Raw genomic sequence first — 21,585 nt, forward strand, 5'->3', positions numbered from 1 at the left:
TACGCGGCATCGACGGGGGAGCCTGCCTGCCGCGTCTGGACCCTTGGTAAGTTCGGACTAAGGTACTTCGAATTCAGTTACGTTATTAACGTAGCTGAATTTGCATACATAGTAGTAGCTAGCAGAGTTCAGATCCCAATGTCAACAGGTTATTATTATCTAGGGGAAGAGGAAAAGGAGTTTGAGATTCAAAGAGCTCTACTGGAGTGAGCTTTCTGGATCATCTTCATCTTGGCTGAATGTGATAATAGGTAGAGACTTTCACGGATACAAAATGTGTATCTGCACTCCGATCCACAAAAATTCTCTGTGGCTATCTGCTATTTGCTGATGCAGATCTCCGCGGATATAAAGCAGATATACGCGGATTTGCAGGGCTCTAACTAACAGCTCCAGAGGTCACCGTGCACCAGTGACGCAAGGCTGTGCCAAATCCTCGACCCCTAACCATCCCCCACTTCTCCACAGAGACCTCCTTCCCCGCCGCCCACTCTGCCCACACCATACCTCTTTTCCCGCTCCAGCCAGGGAAGCTACAATCCTGGGACCTCATGTGCAGCACTGCTCTCCAGAGGGGGGCTCAGACACCCTTATACAGCCACAACAGCTCCAATGCACGCAGCACTTGGCTCACTGTAGGAGCATATGGTCGCACCCCCTTTGGGGGGTTGTAGTTTACCTTCTCTGCCAGAGCAAATTGGGGACTACAACTCCCAGAATGCCTAGTGAACTATAGCCACATATTACAGCCCGCTGCTGCATAATTCAGAGAGCCGAGCTGGAGCCTGAGGGCTGGGTGACAGCCGCTCCATTTGGAAGAGTGTATGCTGCAGAGCTCTGTGCGGATACAAAATTTGTATCCCCATCCAAGCCGCAATCCGGAGAAATGGTCCGTGGATTTGCAGGGCTCTAATAATAGGCATGAAAGGAAGGAATGTGTTACAGAAAGTGAAGGAGAAATGGTGCCTCCTGTTCCAACTGGGAAGAGAAAGTATGTGTGATGGGGGGAAACTATGGTCTGTTATCTGCATATCACCTTACAAAAAAAAAGCATACTGGATATTTTCCTCAGTTCCTTTGACTTACATGGCAAACTGTTAAGTCATATGAGCACTTCATATACAAATATTTTGTTCACAGGCTTTTGAAGATATATACATTGAACAGCGCAAGACTATCAAGACCATGCTGGAATATGCTGATAAGGTCTTCACTTACATCTTCATTCTGGAAATGCTTCTAAAATGGGTTGCTTATGGTTTTCAAACCTATTTCACTAATGCCTGGTGCTGGCTGGACTTCCTGATCGTTGATGTATGTATTCTCTTTTATATACTGTGTTACAAGTCTATCATGCTCCGTAAATCACAATATTATGTCTCACTTATCTTGTGTCATTGATTTTTAAGCCAAACTCTCTATTTATTCCAGTGGGGAGCTCTGTTTAAAAACTTTCAGCACAATATGGCCCCAGTAGTTCCAATTTTGAAGGCAAAATTTACAGAAAGTTAACAGTAGCTTTGAACATTTTGCTGATATTCTTTAGATATTTTATCATGTTATTAATGTACATTTGTACTTTTTTTCTTCCTTTTTTCATTTATTTGCAGTATGGAAAGAATGTCATTCAACCTCTTGATTTTTATAGTATACGGATTTTTAATATTTGTTCTTTTGGGGGGCTTTTTTTAATAGTCTAATCACAGTTGTGATAAATTCTCTACTCCTTAATCAGTATAATCTCAAAGTAAAACAGTCCCCCACTTTTTCCTACAGCAGCATACCAGGGCCAGAAAAGTCTCTTAGGGGTTTGCGGCAGAATTTCCCAGGTACAGGTACTATATAGGACCCATATGTGTCCTAGGTATCACAGCTCGGGCTGTCAAACGATTAAAAAAATTAATTGTGATTAATCATGACATTAAAAAAATAATTGCGATTAATCGCAGTTTTAATTGCACTGTTAAACAATAATAGAATACCATTTATTTAAATATTGATTCTGTTGCACAGCTTATCTCCTCATTCATTACTAATGGGCTAATCCCGCCACCCATGGAATTCAAAGGCAGTCCAGTGTTGCTGGAGACTTCAGTACTAAGCTCTGCCCTTCATCTCAGCTCACCAGATTTTCTGCCTCTGACAGTGGAAAAAGTTGGCAGTTCAGTTTCTCCCGACCATTTTGTTTTAAACCCTTTATTTTACTTTTTTTTGTGCAGTTGGAACTTAGAATCTTCTTCCTCCTTTTCCTCGACCCCCAGATCGTGTAAATAACAACATTGGTGGATCTGACACTGCAGTGCCTCCCTGATGAACTCCTCTGCACCAACTTAGTCATGGCAGAGCTGTCCTGCAAACACCTGGCTTAAATCTAAGTGGTGTTCCTTATGTGAAACAGCACTTACAGACTCTAGAGAGGGTGAATTATGCCCTGTCTGTTCCCAGCCAGCCAGTGCCTTCTTGCACTGCCAGGGTATGGGGCTCAGAGTTGGTCCTGCATGTCACATCCCCACCCTTCCCTGGGGAGTTGCGGCTCCAATACAGAAAAGTTCAGTCAGATATTTCTGAGCTTTTGCGGAAAGTGTCTAAGGATAGGGAGGAAGCTATCCAGCCCTCTCAGAGGGTAATTCCTGGAACAGACCTGAACTGGAGGAGGAAAAAAACTCTGAAAGAATCCAGAGGCACCTTCCCCCCTCTCCCCAAGATACTGAAGTGGGGCCTCAGATCCCTGGGGAAAGAAGCAGGGCGCCTGTACAGTTTCCCTTCCTCCTACTATGAATTGTGGGATTCTCTTTATACTCAGGGGTAAGTCCTACAAACATCCGAGACTCTGGGTCCCAAAAAGGCAAAAGGAAGTATGTCCTTTGCAAGGCAGCGATTAGTGTTGTTAATGAACGAAGGGGGTGAAAATCAGGGGTTAAACTCCTTCTCTTTTGCCTCTTCTCCTGAGGGATTGTTCGCTGGGGCTTTTCTCCTACACAGTGTCTTTTTCGCAGTGTTCTGTCATGCTCACCCCACACCCTGCAGCATATCCGGGCATGTGGAGAAGCCTGGTCCTTGTGTTCAGGCTGCAGCCTAATGGAAGATGTGGCTGTCTGGCTTTCAACCCAAGGGCCTTCTGCCAGGGAAAGGGGCTCAGAATTCAGGCAGCAGCAGAATGGGAATTGTGCCTTCTGATCATCATCTATAAACCCTGTTCTGCCAAGGAAAGAGGCTCAGACTCTGAAAGGCAGGAACGGGTCTCTTTCTCTCCATCCCTCCCTTTTTCCACAGGCTGGCTCCACATTTAAGCCTTAGGAGCACTTGTTCCAGACATATGAAGATTCTACTCCTCACAAAGCTGCCCCTTTATGGGATCACAATAGGGTAAGGGAGAAATCCTTTTCCACGTTCAAAGAGATCCTGATTTACAGTGTAAAGCCTCAACTGGTAGTAGGTTGCTTCTACAGTACTTGGGTGCTAGCCAGCCTTTGGGAACAAGCTGGCAGCCTTTCTTGCTCCCGGGATATCTTTTTGAGGAGAGGGTGTCAGTCAGTGGTTTGCAAGGAACTCAATATTAATAAAATAACTTCCCTTTTATTAGATACATGTTTTCCTGTCAATGTCTCCTTTGAAGGCATCATAAGATTCAGATGAGGATAGCTAATTAAACAAAGGTTAAACTAAAATGTTTATATAAAAACAAAGACATTTCATAAATTTGGGGAGCTTAAGGTTGGTACGGCAGTAGCTCCACCAATGAAAGATACAGTCACACCTTTGGAAGGGACTTCCTTCTAAAAGACCCCATAGACCGGGGTTGGCAAACTTTTTGGCCTGAGGGCCACATCGGCGTTGCAAAACTGTATCGAGGGCCGGGTAGGGAAGGCTGTGCCTCCCCAAACAGCCTGGTGCCCACCCCCTATCTGCCCCCTCCCACTTCCCGTCCCTGACTGGCCCCCTCAAAACCCCTGACCCATCCAGCCCCCCCGCGCGCTCCTTGTCCCCTGACTGCACCCTCCCGGGACCCCAGCCCCTATCCACCGCCCCCTGCTCCCTGTCCCCTGACTGTCCCGACCCCTATCCACCCCCCCACCCCCTGACAGGCCCCCCCAGGACTCTCATGCCTATCCAACCCCCCTGCTCCCTGTCCCCTGACTGCCCTGACCCCTATCCACACCCCCGCCCCTAACTGCCCCCTGGGACCACACCCCCTATCCAACCCCGCCTGCTCCCTGTCCCCTGACTGTCCCGACCCCTATCCAACCCCCGCCCCACCCCCTAACCATGCTGCTCAGAGCAGCAGGAGCTCGCAGCCCCGTTGCCCGGCAGAAGCGGCGGGCCAGAGTGCTGGCGGCGCGGAGCGCTGAGGCTGCGGGGGAGGGGTGACAGTAGGGGAAGGGCCGGGGGCTAGCCTCCCCGGCCAGGAGCTCAGGGGCCGGGCAGGACGGTCCCGCAGGCTGGATGTGACCCACGGGCCGTAGTTTACTGACCTCTGCTATAGACCATATGAATGATGACACACTGCACAGCAATTTCAAAGCCTCAGCTAAAGCCATTCAGACCAAAGTCTTTTTATTTTTATTGTATTTAGTAAAGAAAACCTACTTTGTGACAAACAAGTGGCCCATTGTCTAGAACTATGATACTTGCTTGGAACGAGACATTTCTGGTTCTGTCTTGGTGAAACCCTTGGTGTGATTTGTGACAATTAATAGATTCTGACTTGGTAGCTACAAGACAGTCATGTTATAACCATGAATAGCCATTCAAACTGATAGCAAGGAGCTATCTGGCTAAACATTAGGGAAAGTAGTAGCTGAGATTGCAAAGAAGCCTCAACCCTCACTGTCAGAGCCAGCATAGCAACTCCAAGGGTATCCTTGAAGGGACTATTGCCCTGGCAGAGGGAAAAATCTGGAGCAGAAGCCTCCTAGGAAATATTGATAAACTTTCCTCCAAATCAACAAAATCCTCATCATAACAAAGACAAAAAGAGCATTTGTGTATGAGACCTCACAATTTCTGTCCAAGACTCATCCTTCTGATTCATCCTCTGCACCCAGACTTCTCAGTGGCTGGTAGTTCTCACAGCAAGGCACAGGTTGCACAATATGCAGCTGTAACCATGCATAGATAACATGCTAATCAGTATGAACAGAGAAACAGACAGCTGCGGGAAAGGATTCATAGTCACCAGTTCTTGAAAACCAAAAAGAGTTTTTGATCCTAGTGCAGAGAATTGCTCACCCAGATATCAAAAGAGACATGGGTATGACCATAATTTTACCATAATGGTGAAGATTAGCAAAGATCTAAAACTACATTGCATCAATCATTTCTTGAGGGATCAGTTATCTCCAATGGCTAGGATTATTGGTGCCATGCATCAGCTTCATCCCTTGAGTGGGTTTCTCAAAATGTACCTGCTGAAATTCCTTCCGAGGACATAGGATCGTGCACTTGTTACACTGCAAAATTAGGTGTCATCCTCAGACTGCATTTCAATGTTCCTTTGTGGCCAGAAAAGGGCAAACAAAATGCTGAAAGCCAAGCCAACTTTCACTCTAGAACTTAGCATACTCAATATGGAGAATTTTCCAATATTTTGTAGTACACATGCTTTTGGCTAACTCCAACACCTCTGTTGAGTGTCTTCAAAAAAAGAAAAAAAAACCACACATGACCCTATGGGATCAGAACAGTGGTCCACCAAGTTCAGTCTGTGACAGTGACCAGTACCAACTACATCAGTAGAAGGTGCAAGAAACCACATAGTGGGCAATTGTCGTACTTGCAGAGTAAGTCTCCTCTTACCTCCCATGACAGATTGGCTTGTGATTGAGTCATGCGTGTTTATATCACTTACAACACCAGAGAGTAACCAGGGGTCAAAGCTTCTCTGTGGCAATGGAAATAATGTCCTGGGTAGAAAAGAATCTGCTGCCTTTCAAGACAGTTCATGTAAAAGGATACAGAAAAGAGGAAAAGGGAGAGTTGTGGTCCTCCTCCTAAACCTCCACTAGCCCAGAAGGCACTTTGTATTTGATAGATACATTGTACTTGCAAGACCTCTCGAAGCAGGGACTTCACTCAGACTCTGAATACCTACAGTTACCAGCCCCAGCATCAGAAGAGAGATGTAGTTCAGCATGGATTCTACATTAACCTCTGAGACAATTTGATATCCAGATAGAACTCAGCCAGGATGTTTTATTCATTGATCTGGTCAAATTCACATTTCTGATGTCAGGGGAAGCAGAGAGCTCTTTGAGACCTGGCCTGGCTTTTTGTTTGTGTGTGCCAAGCACAATGGGGTCCAGATCTATAGATAATATAAATATTATAATAATCGCAAAGATTTGGGGATCTCATCTACACCAGTATTTCTCCAAGGAGGTTTGGTTCGAGTCCTACAGCCAAGCACCTTAGAAATGTGGGTACCAGACATAGCGGCATTTGTAGGCAGGTACATTGGATTCTCCATATAAGTATCAGGTGCCAAGTTTATCACAAAGACAAATTACACAAGCCTGCGGCTTGCCTTTCTAGGCACCATTACCTCCAAAAGTCAAGTTTTGGAATTGGTTCCCATATCCATGCAAGAACCACACTGCTTTTGTTATAAGGAAAATGTTATTCTTGTAGGTCCACAAACCTTTCTGTTCAAGATAAGTTCCTCTTTCCACAATTCCTGAGAAATAGTTCTCCCATCATGTTTTCCTAATCCTTGGAAGGTTGTGGCATGAATGGGCTTTCAACCTTGATCGCTAAAGATACATCTGAAGCATATGGAATACATACGCCAATTGTATCCTGTTAATCTCCTTCTATCTGAAATGCCAAGTCCTTAGGGCCTCAAGGTTGCTACAGGCGAGATGTAAGTATCTGGCACTAGTTGGCATGCTAGGCATCTGAGAAACTATTCACAGAAATCTCAGGGGGGGGGGGGGCAAGGAAGTATATGAGCCTCATCTGAGGAAGATTTGCAAAGTAATTTTCCATTCCTTCACACAGGCATTGTTTCGTATGAGGGTGCTATTTGGTTGGTTCCCACATAGCTCCTTAGTTTATCAAGCTCTTGCTTTATATGGGGGGAACTTCCATTCCTGCCTGTTGTTCTACTATAATAGTTCTTTCCCTTCCTACTTCTGGGATTCATTGCTTACTACTTCCCATTAGTAATGAATGAAGAGAGAAGCTGTGTAACGGAATGAGAAATGTTTTACCTGATGAATTTGTTTCAGTTAGCCATTTGTCCCTGAATTCAACCCACCTTGGTAGACTGGTAAATGACCAGAATATAAATTGAAATTGTTCTCTAAAAGGAGTCTTAGACATATATTATCTTAGGGTCAATTTAATATGTCATATCAAGTTGTCTTAATGCTAATAATTGGTTACTGGAGTGTTTCTTTGTCTGTGGAAGAACTCTTCTGGTGACCAGAGCTGAAGGACCGAACTTTGTTCTGTAGCCTCCAGCAGCTACATTGGACCATTTCCGAATTCCACAGTTGGGCGGGGGGTGGGGGGAGAGGTTAGGCCATTAGTAATGAATTCAGAGAGAAGTTGCTAACAGAAAATTATCAGATAAGAAATTTCTCATTTATCAGTCTTCAACAATGCCAAAAATTCTGAACAGCTCTGCTAGCTATGGCTCTTGAGTGAGACACTTTGGACACTAGAAAGTTACTATTGACTGTGGGCCAAATTAATCCTTTTCTGTTGTGACTGTTTACACCATGTCTGTATTTGATCCTTGAGAGTTTTTGGATTACTATCAAGATCTGTGGACTTTCTGAAAAGTCTTATCCTAAACTGGCAGTTCAAATTCAGATAAATTTTTGGAAGTTCTTTTTATGTGTATGACTTCATTTCCACTGAATATTGACTATTATGTGTGAACTTATAAAGCATTTATATCCTTGTGCCAACAGGATTTCAATGACAGGTGTCATGTAACACACTTTTGTTCTACTTTGGCTGACTTAAAAGATCTCTCCTAGGTTATAGAATGATTCCTGGAGAAAGAGATCTAACCTTCATTCTTCTTGGGAAGTTCATGGCACACACCATTCCTTGCGTATGTATAGGAGGATATACAAGATGAATGAGCATTATTGCTTTTCTGTTTTTATGTAGGTCTCTTTGGTTAGCTTAACAGCTAATGCCTTGGGCTACTCAGAACTTGGTGCGATTAAATCCCTTAGGACATTAAGAGCTTTGAGACCTCTAAGAGCCTTGTCACGATTTGAAGGGATGAGGGTAAGACAAATGAAAGAACATTAAATAATGCATGCCTAAAAAGAAACCATGCATGCAGAATAAGGAATCACAAATCCATGCAGAAATGTCGCACTATTATCTTATCTCTTGCATATTTATCACTAACAGATAAGCAAAAGGCTTCAGTTGCTTATGTAAATTCAGATGTTATCTCACACGTTAGTATGCTCATGTAGGTTATTTTACCTCCCACCTGATTTGGAATTTTCCTGTTGGGCTCTAGGACTTATCAACTGCATGGATGTATTGTGAATTCCTAAAACTATAGTACTAAGTTAAAGTTAAATTGATCCCATATGATTTCCTCTTCATGTGTTGTAATGTGTTTTTGTTAGAAGTTTGGATCTTTGTGTTTTCATTACATAAATTAGCCCTAAGAACATAAGAACGGCCATTCTGGGTCAGACCAATGGCTCATCTAACCCAGTATCCTGTCTTCTGACAGTGGCCAATGCCAAATGCTTCAGAGGGAATGAACGGACCAACAATCATTGAGTGATCCATCCGCTGTCGTCCACTCTGAGCTTCTGGCAAACAGAGGCTAGGTGCACTCAGAGCATGGGTTTGCATCCCTGGGCATTTTGGTTAATAGCCATTGATGGGCATATCCTCCATGAACTTATCTAGTTCTTTTTTTAATCTTGTTATAGTTTTGGCCTGCACAACATCCCCTATTCCACAGGTTGACTGTGCGTTGTGTAAATAAATACTTCCTTTGTTTGTTTTAAACCTGCTGCCTACCAATTTCATTCGGTGACCCCTGGTTCTTGTGTTATATAAAGGAGTAAATAACAGTTCCTTATTCACTTTCTCCATACCAGTCAATATTTTATAGATCTCTATCATATCCCTTCTTAGTTGTCTCTTTTCCAAGCTGAAAAGTGCCAGTCTTTTTAATCACTCCTCATGCAGAAGCTGTTCGATATTTCTAATCATTTCTGTTGCCCTTCTCTGCACCTTTTCCAATTCTAATATATCTTTTTGAAATGGGGTGACCAAAACTGCACATAGTATTCAAGGTGTGGGTGTACCAGGGATTAATATAGAGGCATTATATTTTCTTTCTTATTAGTTATCCCTTTCCTAATAGTGCCTAATATTCTGTTAGCTTTTTTGACGGCCACTGCACATTGAGTGTATGTTTTCTGAGAACTATCCACAATGACTCCAAGATCTCTTTCTTGAGTGGCAACAGCTAATTTAGACCCCGTCATTTTGTATGTATAGTTGGGATTATGTTTTCCAATGTGCATTACTTTGCATTTATCGACATTGGACTCATCCTCTGTAGATTCATCTGAAAATCAATCTACAAAACAATTTAATATCTTTGACGGTCTTTGAACCAAACTAATTGCGAAGCTTCCTAATTTCTTCAGCACAGCTCTGTGACATCGATTTTTCTAGGGTATTTGTTGATGTCAGGCTGCCTGGAGTGGCTCATGACCGTGCATGCCAATCTCAGGGCTGACTATTACAAACCAGGGCACAAACTGGTTGTGTTTCTATAATTAGATTTGACCAACCAAGTATCAGGTGTGAACTCTTCAAGCATTATAACAACCTTGTACCTTTGGGCACTCCAGTCTATCTTGCCCCCCAGGTAAGCCTGCCTTTGTGATAAATGGTCCCTTCCACCAAAAATGACAATAATATTCAGGTTACTCCCAGTCCCAAAGGACCAGTCACTTACTCCAGATCAATTGTACCATAGATCTCACACCACAGACAATGCTTATAGCCAATCCTATAATGAACTAACTAAAGAGTTATTAAGTAGGAAAAAGAAATGAGAGTTATTTACAAGGTTAAAGCAGGTAAGCATACGCACACAAATGTGTTGCAGTCTTAGATTTCAAAAAGTAATAGAAGCTGCTGTAATGTGCAAATTCTATATGTCCTTTAGGGCTAAACCATGCTAAGCATCTTGGGGATCCCTTATGCTTAGAAACATTGCCGTCTCCAAATTCCAAGTAGGATAATGATCACGGATTTTTATTCCTTTTCCTCAGAGTTCAAACTGTGATGGGTTGAGGGTTTGTGCACATCCCCTTTTTGTGTGTGCGTGGAGCAATCAACAAAGTCTTTTGTCCACTGATGTTCCACAGTGGTTCGTCTGGTGTCTATAGGCCGTCTTTTGTTGGGCAGGAGATAACATCTCTTGTGGAAAACTAGTATTTCACACTTGGTAATGCTTCTCTCTTGACTATGGGGATGTCCAGTTTCATAGCAAACATTTTTACAGTTAAAAAACAAAAACTTAATTATCTTATAACATGGGTTATAACATGGATATTATAAGTGAGATTAATTCATGCAGCAGCTCACAAGCATTTCATAAAGTCCAAACACTAAATGCATTCTTATAAATTTAATATATATTTTAACAATGTTAACACACAGGTGAGCCAAGCTGGTTTTCAGCTATGCATCTGACAGTCTTCAGTGAGGCCTAGGCATGAGCTGGCACCTGATCTCCCAGCATCGCAGTTGACAAGTCAGAAAGTTTAAAAGTTCACCCCGAGAGTTGTCTGTGAAAAAGTTTGCACCCACCCAATATATAATATTTTAAATATCTGAAAATATTGTATCTTGTGTTGTGACTTCAAGCAGTTGTTGCAGGAAGAGGTTTGTTTTGTAGAGCAAACCTTCCACAAACTTTCCCAGCCAACTGTTTTGAAACACTTGACTCTGCTCAGACTGGCTAGAACATACACCTACTTTTGATATAAATGTATTCCTCTTCACCTCCAGAGACATGCTGGAACTGAGGAGCCCCAAGGACCTTATGCTGTTTACCTCAAACCTAACAGATCTTTTCCATCTATAAATTTGATTATGTCTAACCACACTGGGAAAGCACATGTCCTCGACATTTCCACTAAAATGATAATCAGTAAAATACTTATGAGTGTTAAATAATAAAATGTTTTATATGTGCAGTAAGGAGCTAAAGTGGAAGAGTAAAGAATAGCAAGGGGGGGAAGCACTGCCTTTCATGAAGGATTGAATCTGACTCTAAACCCCATGTTATCTACACTGTCGTAAATTCTTTCTAGATTAAGATTATCTGAATACAGTCTACAGACCTGATCACTGTCTACCAGTATCTACGTGGGGGAGAGATTTCTGATGATAGAAAAATAGCATAATGAGATCCAGTGGCTGAACCTAGACAAATTCAGACTAGAAACAAGGTGCAATTAAGAGTGAGGTAATTAACAACTAGATTAAATTATCTATGGACGTGATGGATTCTTCGTCACTTCAAGTCTTTAAATCAAGACTGAATGTCTCATATAGATCAAATTCAAATTATGGGATTGATGCAGAAATTACTGAGTGAGGTTCTGTGGCTTATGTTATGAGGAAATTCAAACTATATGATCATAATGGTCCCTTCTGGCCTTAAAATCTGTGAATCTATGAAGTAGCAATATTACAGTATAATATTATTTACTGATAAGTAAATAATACAGTGAGCATTAATATAGTGTTATTTATACATGTGCAGGAAATTCCTCTTTACACATTTTAAAAGTCTGCCAAGTTATTCTTTATAGCCCGATTTACCACACATCCCTGATACAGTGTGGACCAGCAAGGTCCATTGAGTCACAGAAGGGATTCACCTTGAAGGAGGGCATGTGGTGTTTCCACTAACACTTTCTGTCAGTGTTCCTGCTGGAAGGAAGAAACTTTAATTTACAGATAGGGCATCAGGCAGATTCAGTACACTTAAGGGTTGTGCTGAATCATGAATTGGCTATTCCTACTTCATGACCATCATCATTCATTGCTGGTCGGTGTTGGCCCTCCGTTGTCTTCTTTTTTGTTTAGTCAATGACCTCTTTCTGCGCTGACGGTTTGTTTTCCCAGGAGAACTTTTTACTGCCAGGAATCTGTCCACCAATTTTTACACAAATGGAAGCCAGGATGTATCTAGCCGAATGTTTTCCTTGATGCTTTGTTTTATGTTTTGTACTTTGTCAAAAATTCATAATTTGAGCTATAGCTATAACTTCAGGACTCACACTGAAAAAGGAAAAAGTAGGTCATCTGTGGAAATGCAGCAATTATGAAAGGAAAACACACGACTGGACATGCAGCTGTGAGAGCGAGAGATACAGACACCTTGCGTGTAATGAGATACAATGCCTGAGGCCAAATGCCTTCCCCACATAACAGATCCTTTATATCTTCATAACTATTCTCCCTGATGCATGGAATTATTATACTTAAGAAATGGCACAGTCCTGTTTTTAAGTAAAAATGTCAATGGTCATGAGATCTTAAAAGATTTGGTTAAGAATATGTTTATTTTTTAAAATATCACTTAAAATGTTAGAAAGTATTTCAGAAAATCTATAATTTGACCAAATCCTTTACCCCCTTATTTTTACAGCCAAAATGCCCACTAAAATCAATGGGAGCTATCCCTCAATGAGGCCTAAAGGTCTCTGATCACTGATTTCAGATACTAAATTATTTCAACATTATTGCTGAATTGTTAATTTCCATATGTCTGAGTAGCCCTCCATGACATCCCCCAGGGTACAATCTGGACTGTAGAATTGCTGTGCCCCTTAATTCTCCAGCCTGGTTTATACTATGCCGTGCTTTGCTGTGTGAGCTGCCACTCTGCCCACTCACCCCAGCCTCTAGCATACAAGTCACCCCTCACCCCCAGACATATACCAGAGTGCTATGCCCAGCCACTCTTGAATTATATATAGGGCAATGCCCACATATCCCTTGCACCCCAGAAATGCAAGCCTTGTACTGCTCAGCTACTTACTGAGAAATACAAGCTTATAAAGTCTGTTGTTTTATCAAAGAAAATGAATATGCACCAGCCCTTATTAACCTGAGTAGATTCCCCAAGCCCTTCAGCCAAAGACACACTGATTTAGATAAAACATCAGAATAAGTTTATTAACTACAGAAAGATAGAGTATACATGATTCTAAGTAGTGTAGGCATAGTAGATCAGAATTGGTTACAAAAAGAAATAAAAGATAAAAACTGCAAGCTGTTTCCTAAATTTTACCAAGGCTAAATTAGAAGCACACTTTTCTCACCCATCTGGATGTTGCAGACAGTTCACAGTTCTTAGTACACAGGCTGGGGTCCCTTCCCAGCCTGGAACCAATCTTCTCCAGTTCCAAGTCCTTCAAGCAATCTTGTTTCAGTAGAGATGTGGGAGGAGAGAGGTGGCTGGGGGCCTTTGTTCCCCGTTTTTATATCCTGACTTTACTGGAAAAGGCCCCATGACTTAACAAAGTGCTCTGCACTCAGTCCTTCACATATGAGTTGCAAATTCTCGCTTGCACCTTCTGTATACCTGCAGTTTGAGGTGTCTCCAGGAAAGACGTGCCAGTCCTTTGTTTATAGTTCCTTTGTTATTTCTAAAGAGCTAGTCTGTGGGCATTCTCCAGAGTCACAACATGTTTCAGTAACAAACATATAGCAAAATCTCATAACTCCATATACAATCATGATACACACATGTTAGCAAGACAGTAATACTCAGCAGACTATGACTTTTCCAATGATACCTCACAAGGCATACTTTGTAACAGATTTATCATAATTTTGTAAAAGTGGTAACCTTAATAGTGTAGACTGTCACACTCTACCAAGGAAAAAGCCCTGCCACCCATATCACCAACAAAGGAGAGAGCTCTGCTGGAACATTGTGGGAAGGCTGAAGGAGTGGCTGACACACATCTATCCAGTATGGGACTAGGAAAAGTCCTTACATAATCCTCTATGCCCTACTGGTGAATGACAAAGTCTCTTGTTATTCTGATTTATATTAATGGTTTACATTAGCAATTTCCAATTATGCTTTGTAGTATGTTTTTCTTCTTTTTTAACCATACTATTTTGATTTTAAAATACCAGATGTCATACTAGAAATCTTTGATTTTCTTAGAATTTGTACTTTTTATTGTTATGAGTGTAAACTCGTTGATATCAATGAACAAATTAGTGCTAGAGAGAGGATAGGGTCAAGGACCCCTTTAACTTACCTGCAGATGCATGCTAGTGATGAAGCTAACTAGTTCTGTCATAAGCATGTAGCTCCCCAAAATAAACATATAGGATTGGCAGGTGTGGAGCCATGAAGGCATAGCAAATGCCATTGCCCAGCATACTTACCCTCCTCCCCGGAGCCCAGGAGATATTATGCCGTGTACAGGCACAATATTCCCAAGCTAGTAGTTTTCTCTTTACCCAAACATTCAAGGACTGTATTTGGGCCCCAGAAACTGTTTTAAATTAGTTGTAAAATTAATCATCTAACTAGGTCATTTCTCATTTTTGCCCTTTTATACAGATCAAAAAATTTAGGCCAAATTTCCTTAAACTACAGTAGTAATCTACATATTGTGTGTTCCAGTGAGAAACAAATAACACATTTGTGTTAGAAGAAAAGGTTTTCACAGTTACTAATATAGACAGCATTTTGAATTTTTAACTTTTCGTATTTTAGTTTTAGATAATTTTTGATTTTGGCAAAGTAATATCCCATAAATTACAGTAATTATTATAAATGGACTCATACCAAAAGTCCCTTTATTTTATAGAGACTAAACATGAAAAATCACTGCTATCAGTATAAATAATGGCTATAATATTAATAATAATAATGTATGTGTGACATCAAATTAGGCACAATATTACCAATACTAGAAAACAATCCACAACATATGAAATCTTAATATATCAATAAATACACTCTCTATCATTAAGTATACACACCTAAGTAATTTTAGCAATTTATAGTTACAATTGATAATTTCTGGAGTGAACATAATTATTTTATTAATGCTGCATTATTCATTTTCCATCTGAGGCTTTGAAGTCACATTATTACATTTGGAGTTAACTCTTTTCATACAGTGAAGGATTGTAGCAGTGTGGCTTTAAAAAAAAAAGAACTTCAGTTGTAAAGTTAAATACGGACAAATGAGCAAAAAACATTAACTCTATACAACAAATGCTGACTGTATCCAGACATGCATTGATTAAACAGAGTTTCAGGTTTTATGCAAGCCTGACAGCTGATAGATTTTGCTTTTGATAGAACATTTGTAGAACTTTTGTTCTGTCCATTGTTGTAAACCATTTTTTCCCTCAGAATTGTGATCTATTTTGTGTTCCTTTTGCCATGTACAGTAAGCCAATTGTGGGAACAGACAAACGCCTCCCTGGTCTAGGCTTCTTTGCTTTGGATGTGATTTCAGAACCTATCTTTAAAGACAACTGGAACAAATAAGCCTCCTAAAGGAAACTACTGGGAAATTAGGATGTGATAAGAGAAAAATACTTAGCTTAAGTGAGTTACAATGGGAAGTCTGATGAGTTTCCAGTTCCTACACACAACTTTTAAAATGAAAATTAAACTTTTTTAGAAATAAATGGTTCAGTTTTAGTATTACCTTGTTAATGCAGCAAATGCCATGATTAGAAAGGATTTCAGCAAATGTGTAGGTTTCCTGCAGAGATGCAAAGACCGTGGTTGGCAGTTTCCTAGTTTGACAATTCACCACTACATGCCCACGATTAATATCCTCTGATCAGCACTTGACTGTGCAGTCTGCTTATGGGAGGGGAGAAGAAAAAGGAAGTTAAATGTATAGTTTATATTATTTTTATTTTTTTCTGCATTTATACTTTATGCCTCAGTAAACTATGAAGTAAAAGTGTTAAAAAAAACCAACTAGAAAGCTACTAAATATTGAAAAAATTGACTTACCTCCTCTCATAGGCAGAATTCATAGTCCACCAATAATAATAAGAATTACTGATGTCACCAGCACAGTGCATGCTGGGGCATCTCTTTAGAATGTAAAATCCACAATCAGGAGGTTATTCAGTCCTACATGTGAGAAATTAAAAATACCTGTTTTGAGACTTGGGGGAGGCGGAATCACATGACACTTCGGAAGTGGAAAGATGTATAGCAAGGAGATGTGTACCTCATCAGATAATGTATGTAAGGTTTTCATCCACTGCAGTAAGCATTTCCCTGATGCAAAACTTTTAGAAATTGTAGGAACAATTCTCAAGACTTTAGATGTAATGTCCTAGTAGGACCCAGAACTCATTAGATTGCTTTTTTGATTTACCCAGCTAGACAGATTGGGCCCTGAGTCGCATACTGAAAAATGTCATTTCCCCAGTACCAGAATCCCTGCTGGAAATGACAGTTAATCAAGACTGTATGAACTCTTATTACAGATGATAGGATCAAGCCTGAAAACGCATGGAGACTTTTAGTTTATATTTCATTTAACTTGGACAATGAGCCTTTCCTTTGAATTGGCCCATCATATTCCCACTCAAAAATCTCTAACTAGTTCATTACCTTTCCCCATTTACTAAAGTGTTTTAATTACTAGGATGCAAACAGAGCTTCTGCTACATGTAATCCAAACTGTAACACCATCAGTATTTCCTTCCTCCATTGTAGTGTTGTTATTTAGCACAAACAAACAGCTCATGTGGAGAAGAAATATTAATAAGGCTTGCATATTAAATATTATACACTATTTCTAGCCTAATCTTTGCATGTAAGTGATAAATCCAAGTTTTTCACCAGAAAACTGAAAGTGGCTACAAAAGCCATAATATGCTATCAGAATTAGAAAAAGCAACATGTTTTCTGAGATAGTTTCATAGAAAATGATAGTGATTTTCCCCTTTACTTCAAAAAGCACCCATGTGCTGAAGTCTCCTTTGATGCTCATATGGGCTCTCAACAGCGCATAGAAGGGTACCAAACTTTGCCCAACTGAGGGCTGCAGTGGCAGCTTATCAGGAACCCATGAGCTGCACCAAATTTCCTGAAAAAGGAGCAAATTACAGCTGCCTCATCTTTAATGTATGTGAGCCATCTCTTGATGCAACACACCATCTTGATCCAAGCTGCCAAACTTCAGCTAATAATACATTTGTGTTATATGTCAGAGAGGAATGGGAAGACACAACCCTGGACATTTTTAGATGTAGGTTCTAGTTCTGGGTCTGCCACAGAATTTTTATGTAAGCCTTGAGCAAGTAACTTAACATTTGTGCCTCAGTATCCTCATCTGTAAATAATATTTATCTCAGGATATTGTGAGGCTAACTATTGGTCTTTGTAAAGTGCTTTGAGGAAAGATGCTGAAATAATTTTTTTTAGATCTATTCACCTATAATCTCTGCAAAAACAATGAGAAGTCTGGTGACACCTTAAAGACTTACAGATTTATTTGGGCATAAGCTTTCATGGAAGCTTATGCCCAAATAAATCTGTTAGTCTCTAAGGTGCCACCGGACTCCTCATTGTTTTTGTGGATACAGACTAACACGGCTACCCCCTGATACTATAATCTCTGCGTATTTCATTTTGATTTGCGCTTTGATGTTGTTAGTCCTACTTAATAAATAGAATTCTAAAAGTTTGAGGTGGAAAAGACCTATCCCATCATCAAGTCCATTTCACTGCCAATGCAAAATTGTTTCCATTATATCTTTTTTAACCTGGACAATAAGCCTTTCATTTTAATGGGCCCATTATATCCCTGCTCAAAAACTTCTGACTAGTTCACTGTCTTTCCCCTTTTCCATTTTCTAGTGTTTTGTCCAATAAACTTTTAAGTGTACCAGCCAAAGAGACTTCCTCCATTTCTTTTGGGACACTGTTGTTTTAATATCATAGTGCTAACGCATGTCTAATTTGCTGCCCACAGTCATCCCTAGTACTTTCAGCATTAATGCTTTTCATATTTCTCCACCACATCAAATATCTGAGTTTTATATTATTTTTCCCAAAATACATTACCTTGCATTTCTGAAATTAAATATCATTTTGCTATTTTTGGCCCATTTTTAAAAAATTTCTAGGTCTCTTCATGTTACTTCTTTGTCCTCACTAGCATGTGCATCTGCTCTCAATTTAATATCAATTTTGTTAGCATGATTAGTATTCTAATCTTCAGGATTATTAACGAAGGTTTAATATAAGATCATACCTAATAACAATTGCTGTAGTACCCACTAGACATCATCTACCCAGTTGATACTTATTCTTTCGTCATATTATTTCACTAAGGACAGACATTAGTTAGACTTACAGAGCAGTAATTTGTCCTAGGATCCAGATCATATGGACTGACTAATTTGCATATGTTCACATTTATCAAATATTCTCTTAGCTGATCTTGTTTCTTTAGGTATTTTACAAAATCTCTCTTATTTTCTAGCAGTCTGATCCAGCTGCCATTGTAGTCAATGGCAATCTTTCCATTGACTTCTGTAGCAGTTGGATTGGACCCTAATTGTTTGTTTCTTTTCTTTATTATTCTGGTTTACAGACAGATTTTTTACCAAGTGTTAATTATCGTAACCATTATTAATCTAAACATTAAGTAAACCCTTTTTAATGGACCTACTTTCTCCCTACTGTTTTTTTTTTTTTTACCCTGGCATATTTGCAAAAGCCCTTAAATACTTTGGCTAACAATAACCCATTCTTACATTTTGCTACATTTGGGCCTGATTCTGTTCCCTCTGAAGTCAAGTGGGAATAATATAAGTTTCTTCCTCTAAGTTTTAACTGTTTCTGAGTATTTTTGTTTGAGTACGTACCTGCTTTTCCATTTGTATTAATTACCACCATACTTCCTTAACATGTTCATATTAATATTCTGACTTCTCCTAATTTCCTGTTACTTACACTCAGTGACAATGTTGTTTAGACTGAATTTTGAAATTGACTGCTTATCCAACTAAACACATAATACACACTTTGATTTTGCTCTTTTTAATGTAAAGGTTGCTACTGGTCTTTAGAAGAATAATGTGTGAATAAATAAGACAAGAAATGTGTGCACAAATTTTAGGGTTACATAAATTAAACAATCTTAAAGAATTAAATCATCCTGTTTTTTTTCTATTTTTTGCCAAGTCCTTTTCAGCAATTAGTTCTTCATGTCATCATTCTTTCTTTAAACCTATGATTTGCTACATTTTTATAGATTTTCCTTTATGTCTGAGTTTAACATGTATCTCTTTTTTCTTTTATTAGAGTATTCAAATTATAAGGCAACATCCTACCACTATCAGGTTTTTATTTATTTTATACTTTTTTTGCTTTCTACCTAGGTGAAGTTTGTTCATCTTTTGTTAAATTAATTGTATGAGTTATTTTCACCAATTGAAAAGCAGAGTGCAAACAGATTTAAAATACTGTATTACATTTTAAGAAAAGTTGATTAAAATTGATAACATATCTAATTATTTTATTGCTATACATATTCTCACACAGTTTCCACTATTTTCCTTTTATTTATATGCTAGGTCGTTGTGAATGCCCTCTTAGGAGCAATTCCATCCATTATGAATGTCCTTCTTGTTTGTCTTATATTCTGGCTAATCTTCAGCATCATGGGAGTAAATCTGTTTGCTGGCAAATTCTACTACTGTGTTAATACCACAAATGATGAGAGGTTTGATATCAGCCAAATCAACAATTATAGTCAATGTGAGGACCTCATAAACAACAATGAAACTGCCAGATGGAAAAACGTTAAAGTAAACTTTGATAATGTAGGACTTGGCTATCTTTCTCTGCTTCAAGTAGTAAGTGACCACTCTTTAATATGTTTCTTATTGTTTACTTGTAGTAAAGAGTAATTTCTCAATGTTTTTGTCACTAAGTTACCCTGTCCTACACTTAAAAAAAATACTTTGTTTACTACTGTACCATGAAAATCCTTACATATGGTAGGAATGCTGAGCACATTTTTTAAAAAGACAGATACATACACATATCTGGCTGTGGAAGAGATCTCGCGCAAGCAGAAATGGACACTCACAATACTCATTGTCTCTCCCTTTACATACCTGGGACTCACTTCCAGCTTGCCAGTTCAACTGGCTATGTTGGCTCCCTGTATTATGGAGAGCAAGTTTGGTAAGTGTATATGCTATTAAAAGTATATGGCTAAAATCACACACCCAAAAATAGAATAAAAAGCAAAACTGAAGGGTACTGAGATGTTCTGGAAAGGAGTAGTGGAACTGAGTGGCAGTGGTGCGGGGTCCCTTTGAGGAAGGATGGGAGGCTTCAATACATGACAAGAAGTAGGAGAGCTGATTGGTTGCCTAGTTTGCATGACCAGAACTTGCTGGGACATGTGAGAGAGGAGGTGGTGTTTCCAAGGTTCAATGAGGAGCACTGGGTGTGGCTTGGACTCTGAAGCACTACCGCTTTAACTTTTGAGGATGCCATTTGTTTTTTCTTATACTTGTACCCTTGCTTTAAAAAACAAGTTTAAAAATACATTTTGTAAACGTATAAATATTAGACAAATCCTTACTCATTTCCACAAGACCCGGAATTACACCATTTCATGCAAACATGTTTATCACCTCTTCAACACATTTTGGTCTGCTTTGTTTCTGCTTGGCAATTCTAAAAGCCCTGAGAATCTATCAATTCAAATCTGGAATATTTTCTTACTTTAGGCTCATATTGCCATGACTACTACTTCTTCCTTATGGTGCAAGTTTGGGGGACATAATTCACCATATATTATAAGTTACTTTATCTATATTTACCTCTTGTAATTACTGGTAGCAACCCATCTGTAGCAATCATAGGATGAATTAGTTACTCCTGATCTAGAGGTGAAGTCATTCCCATGCACTCAAATTAGTAACCTATTTAAGTGTCCAGCATGTGGAGCAATTGGTCTCTGGGCTTAACACACACACTATCCATGCTTCAACATGCTTTCTCTTTCACTGCAAGGAGGACGTATGGTGGGGTTCCTGCAGAAGAGGTAAATGGGCCCTGAGCTATGCAGTGAGTCATGTGGAGTAACCATTGCTACTGTTGAGTGCATAGTATGTTTGAGCACCAGAACTGGTGATGTGCAGAGTGTGTTTTACAATCATGTATATACAGCTGTGACACAAAGTATAACTATGGATGTATTCAGTATAATTATAATATAATAAAATATGCGGTCAGCTAAATGCAATACCTAATCTTTTACTATAGAGGATAATATATCTATTAAAAATTCTCATCTGAATACACACTATCAGAAATAAAAATGCATTTTGTGGCGGGGGCGTATTATGGTTTATATGATGTAAGCACTGCTCTTGATTTCACAGTTAAGGCTGAGTTGTCTTTTGCACTTAATATCTATCTATATCTAGCTATATATATGTATGTGTGCATATTTATTATACTGACTATATCCCTGGTTATTCTTTGTGTCACAGCTGCATACACATGACTGTAAACACACTCTG

General features: G+C 39.6%; 1 protein-coding gene across 12 annotated transcripts in view; it reads left to right on the forward strand.

The window, feature by feature from the left end:
* The window catches only part of LOC112110301 (sodium channel protein type 2 subunit alpha), a 93,476-nt gene that overhangs the window by 63,287 nt on the left and 8,604 nt on the right, over positions 1-21,585 (forward strand). For 10 of the 12 annotated variants that reach the window (XM_024205264.1, XM_024205827.1, XM_024205431.1 and 7 more), the window contains 3 exons: positions 1,141-1,314; positions 8,122-8,244; positions 19,618-19,899. In XM_024205264.1, the coding sequence (XP_024061032.1) occupies positions 1,141-1,314; positions 8,122-8,244; positions 19,618-19,899 (579 nt within the window). The remainder of the gene's footprint in view (positions 1-1,140; positions 1,315-8,121; positions 8,245-19,617; positions 19,900-21,585) is intronic. The other 2 variants (XM_024206067.1, XM_029910490.1) reach the window with 1 other exon arrangement.

The sequence above is a fragment of the Terrapene carolina genome, unplaced genomic scaffold, assembly GCF_002925995.2.
Source record: "Terrapene carolina triunguis isolate 2854851 unplaced genomic scaffold, T_m_triunguis-2.0 Scaffold62, whole genome shotgun sequence".
Taxonomy (NCBI): Eukaryota; Metazoa; Chordata; order Testudines; family Emydidae; genus Terrapene; species Terrapene triunguis.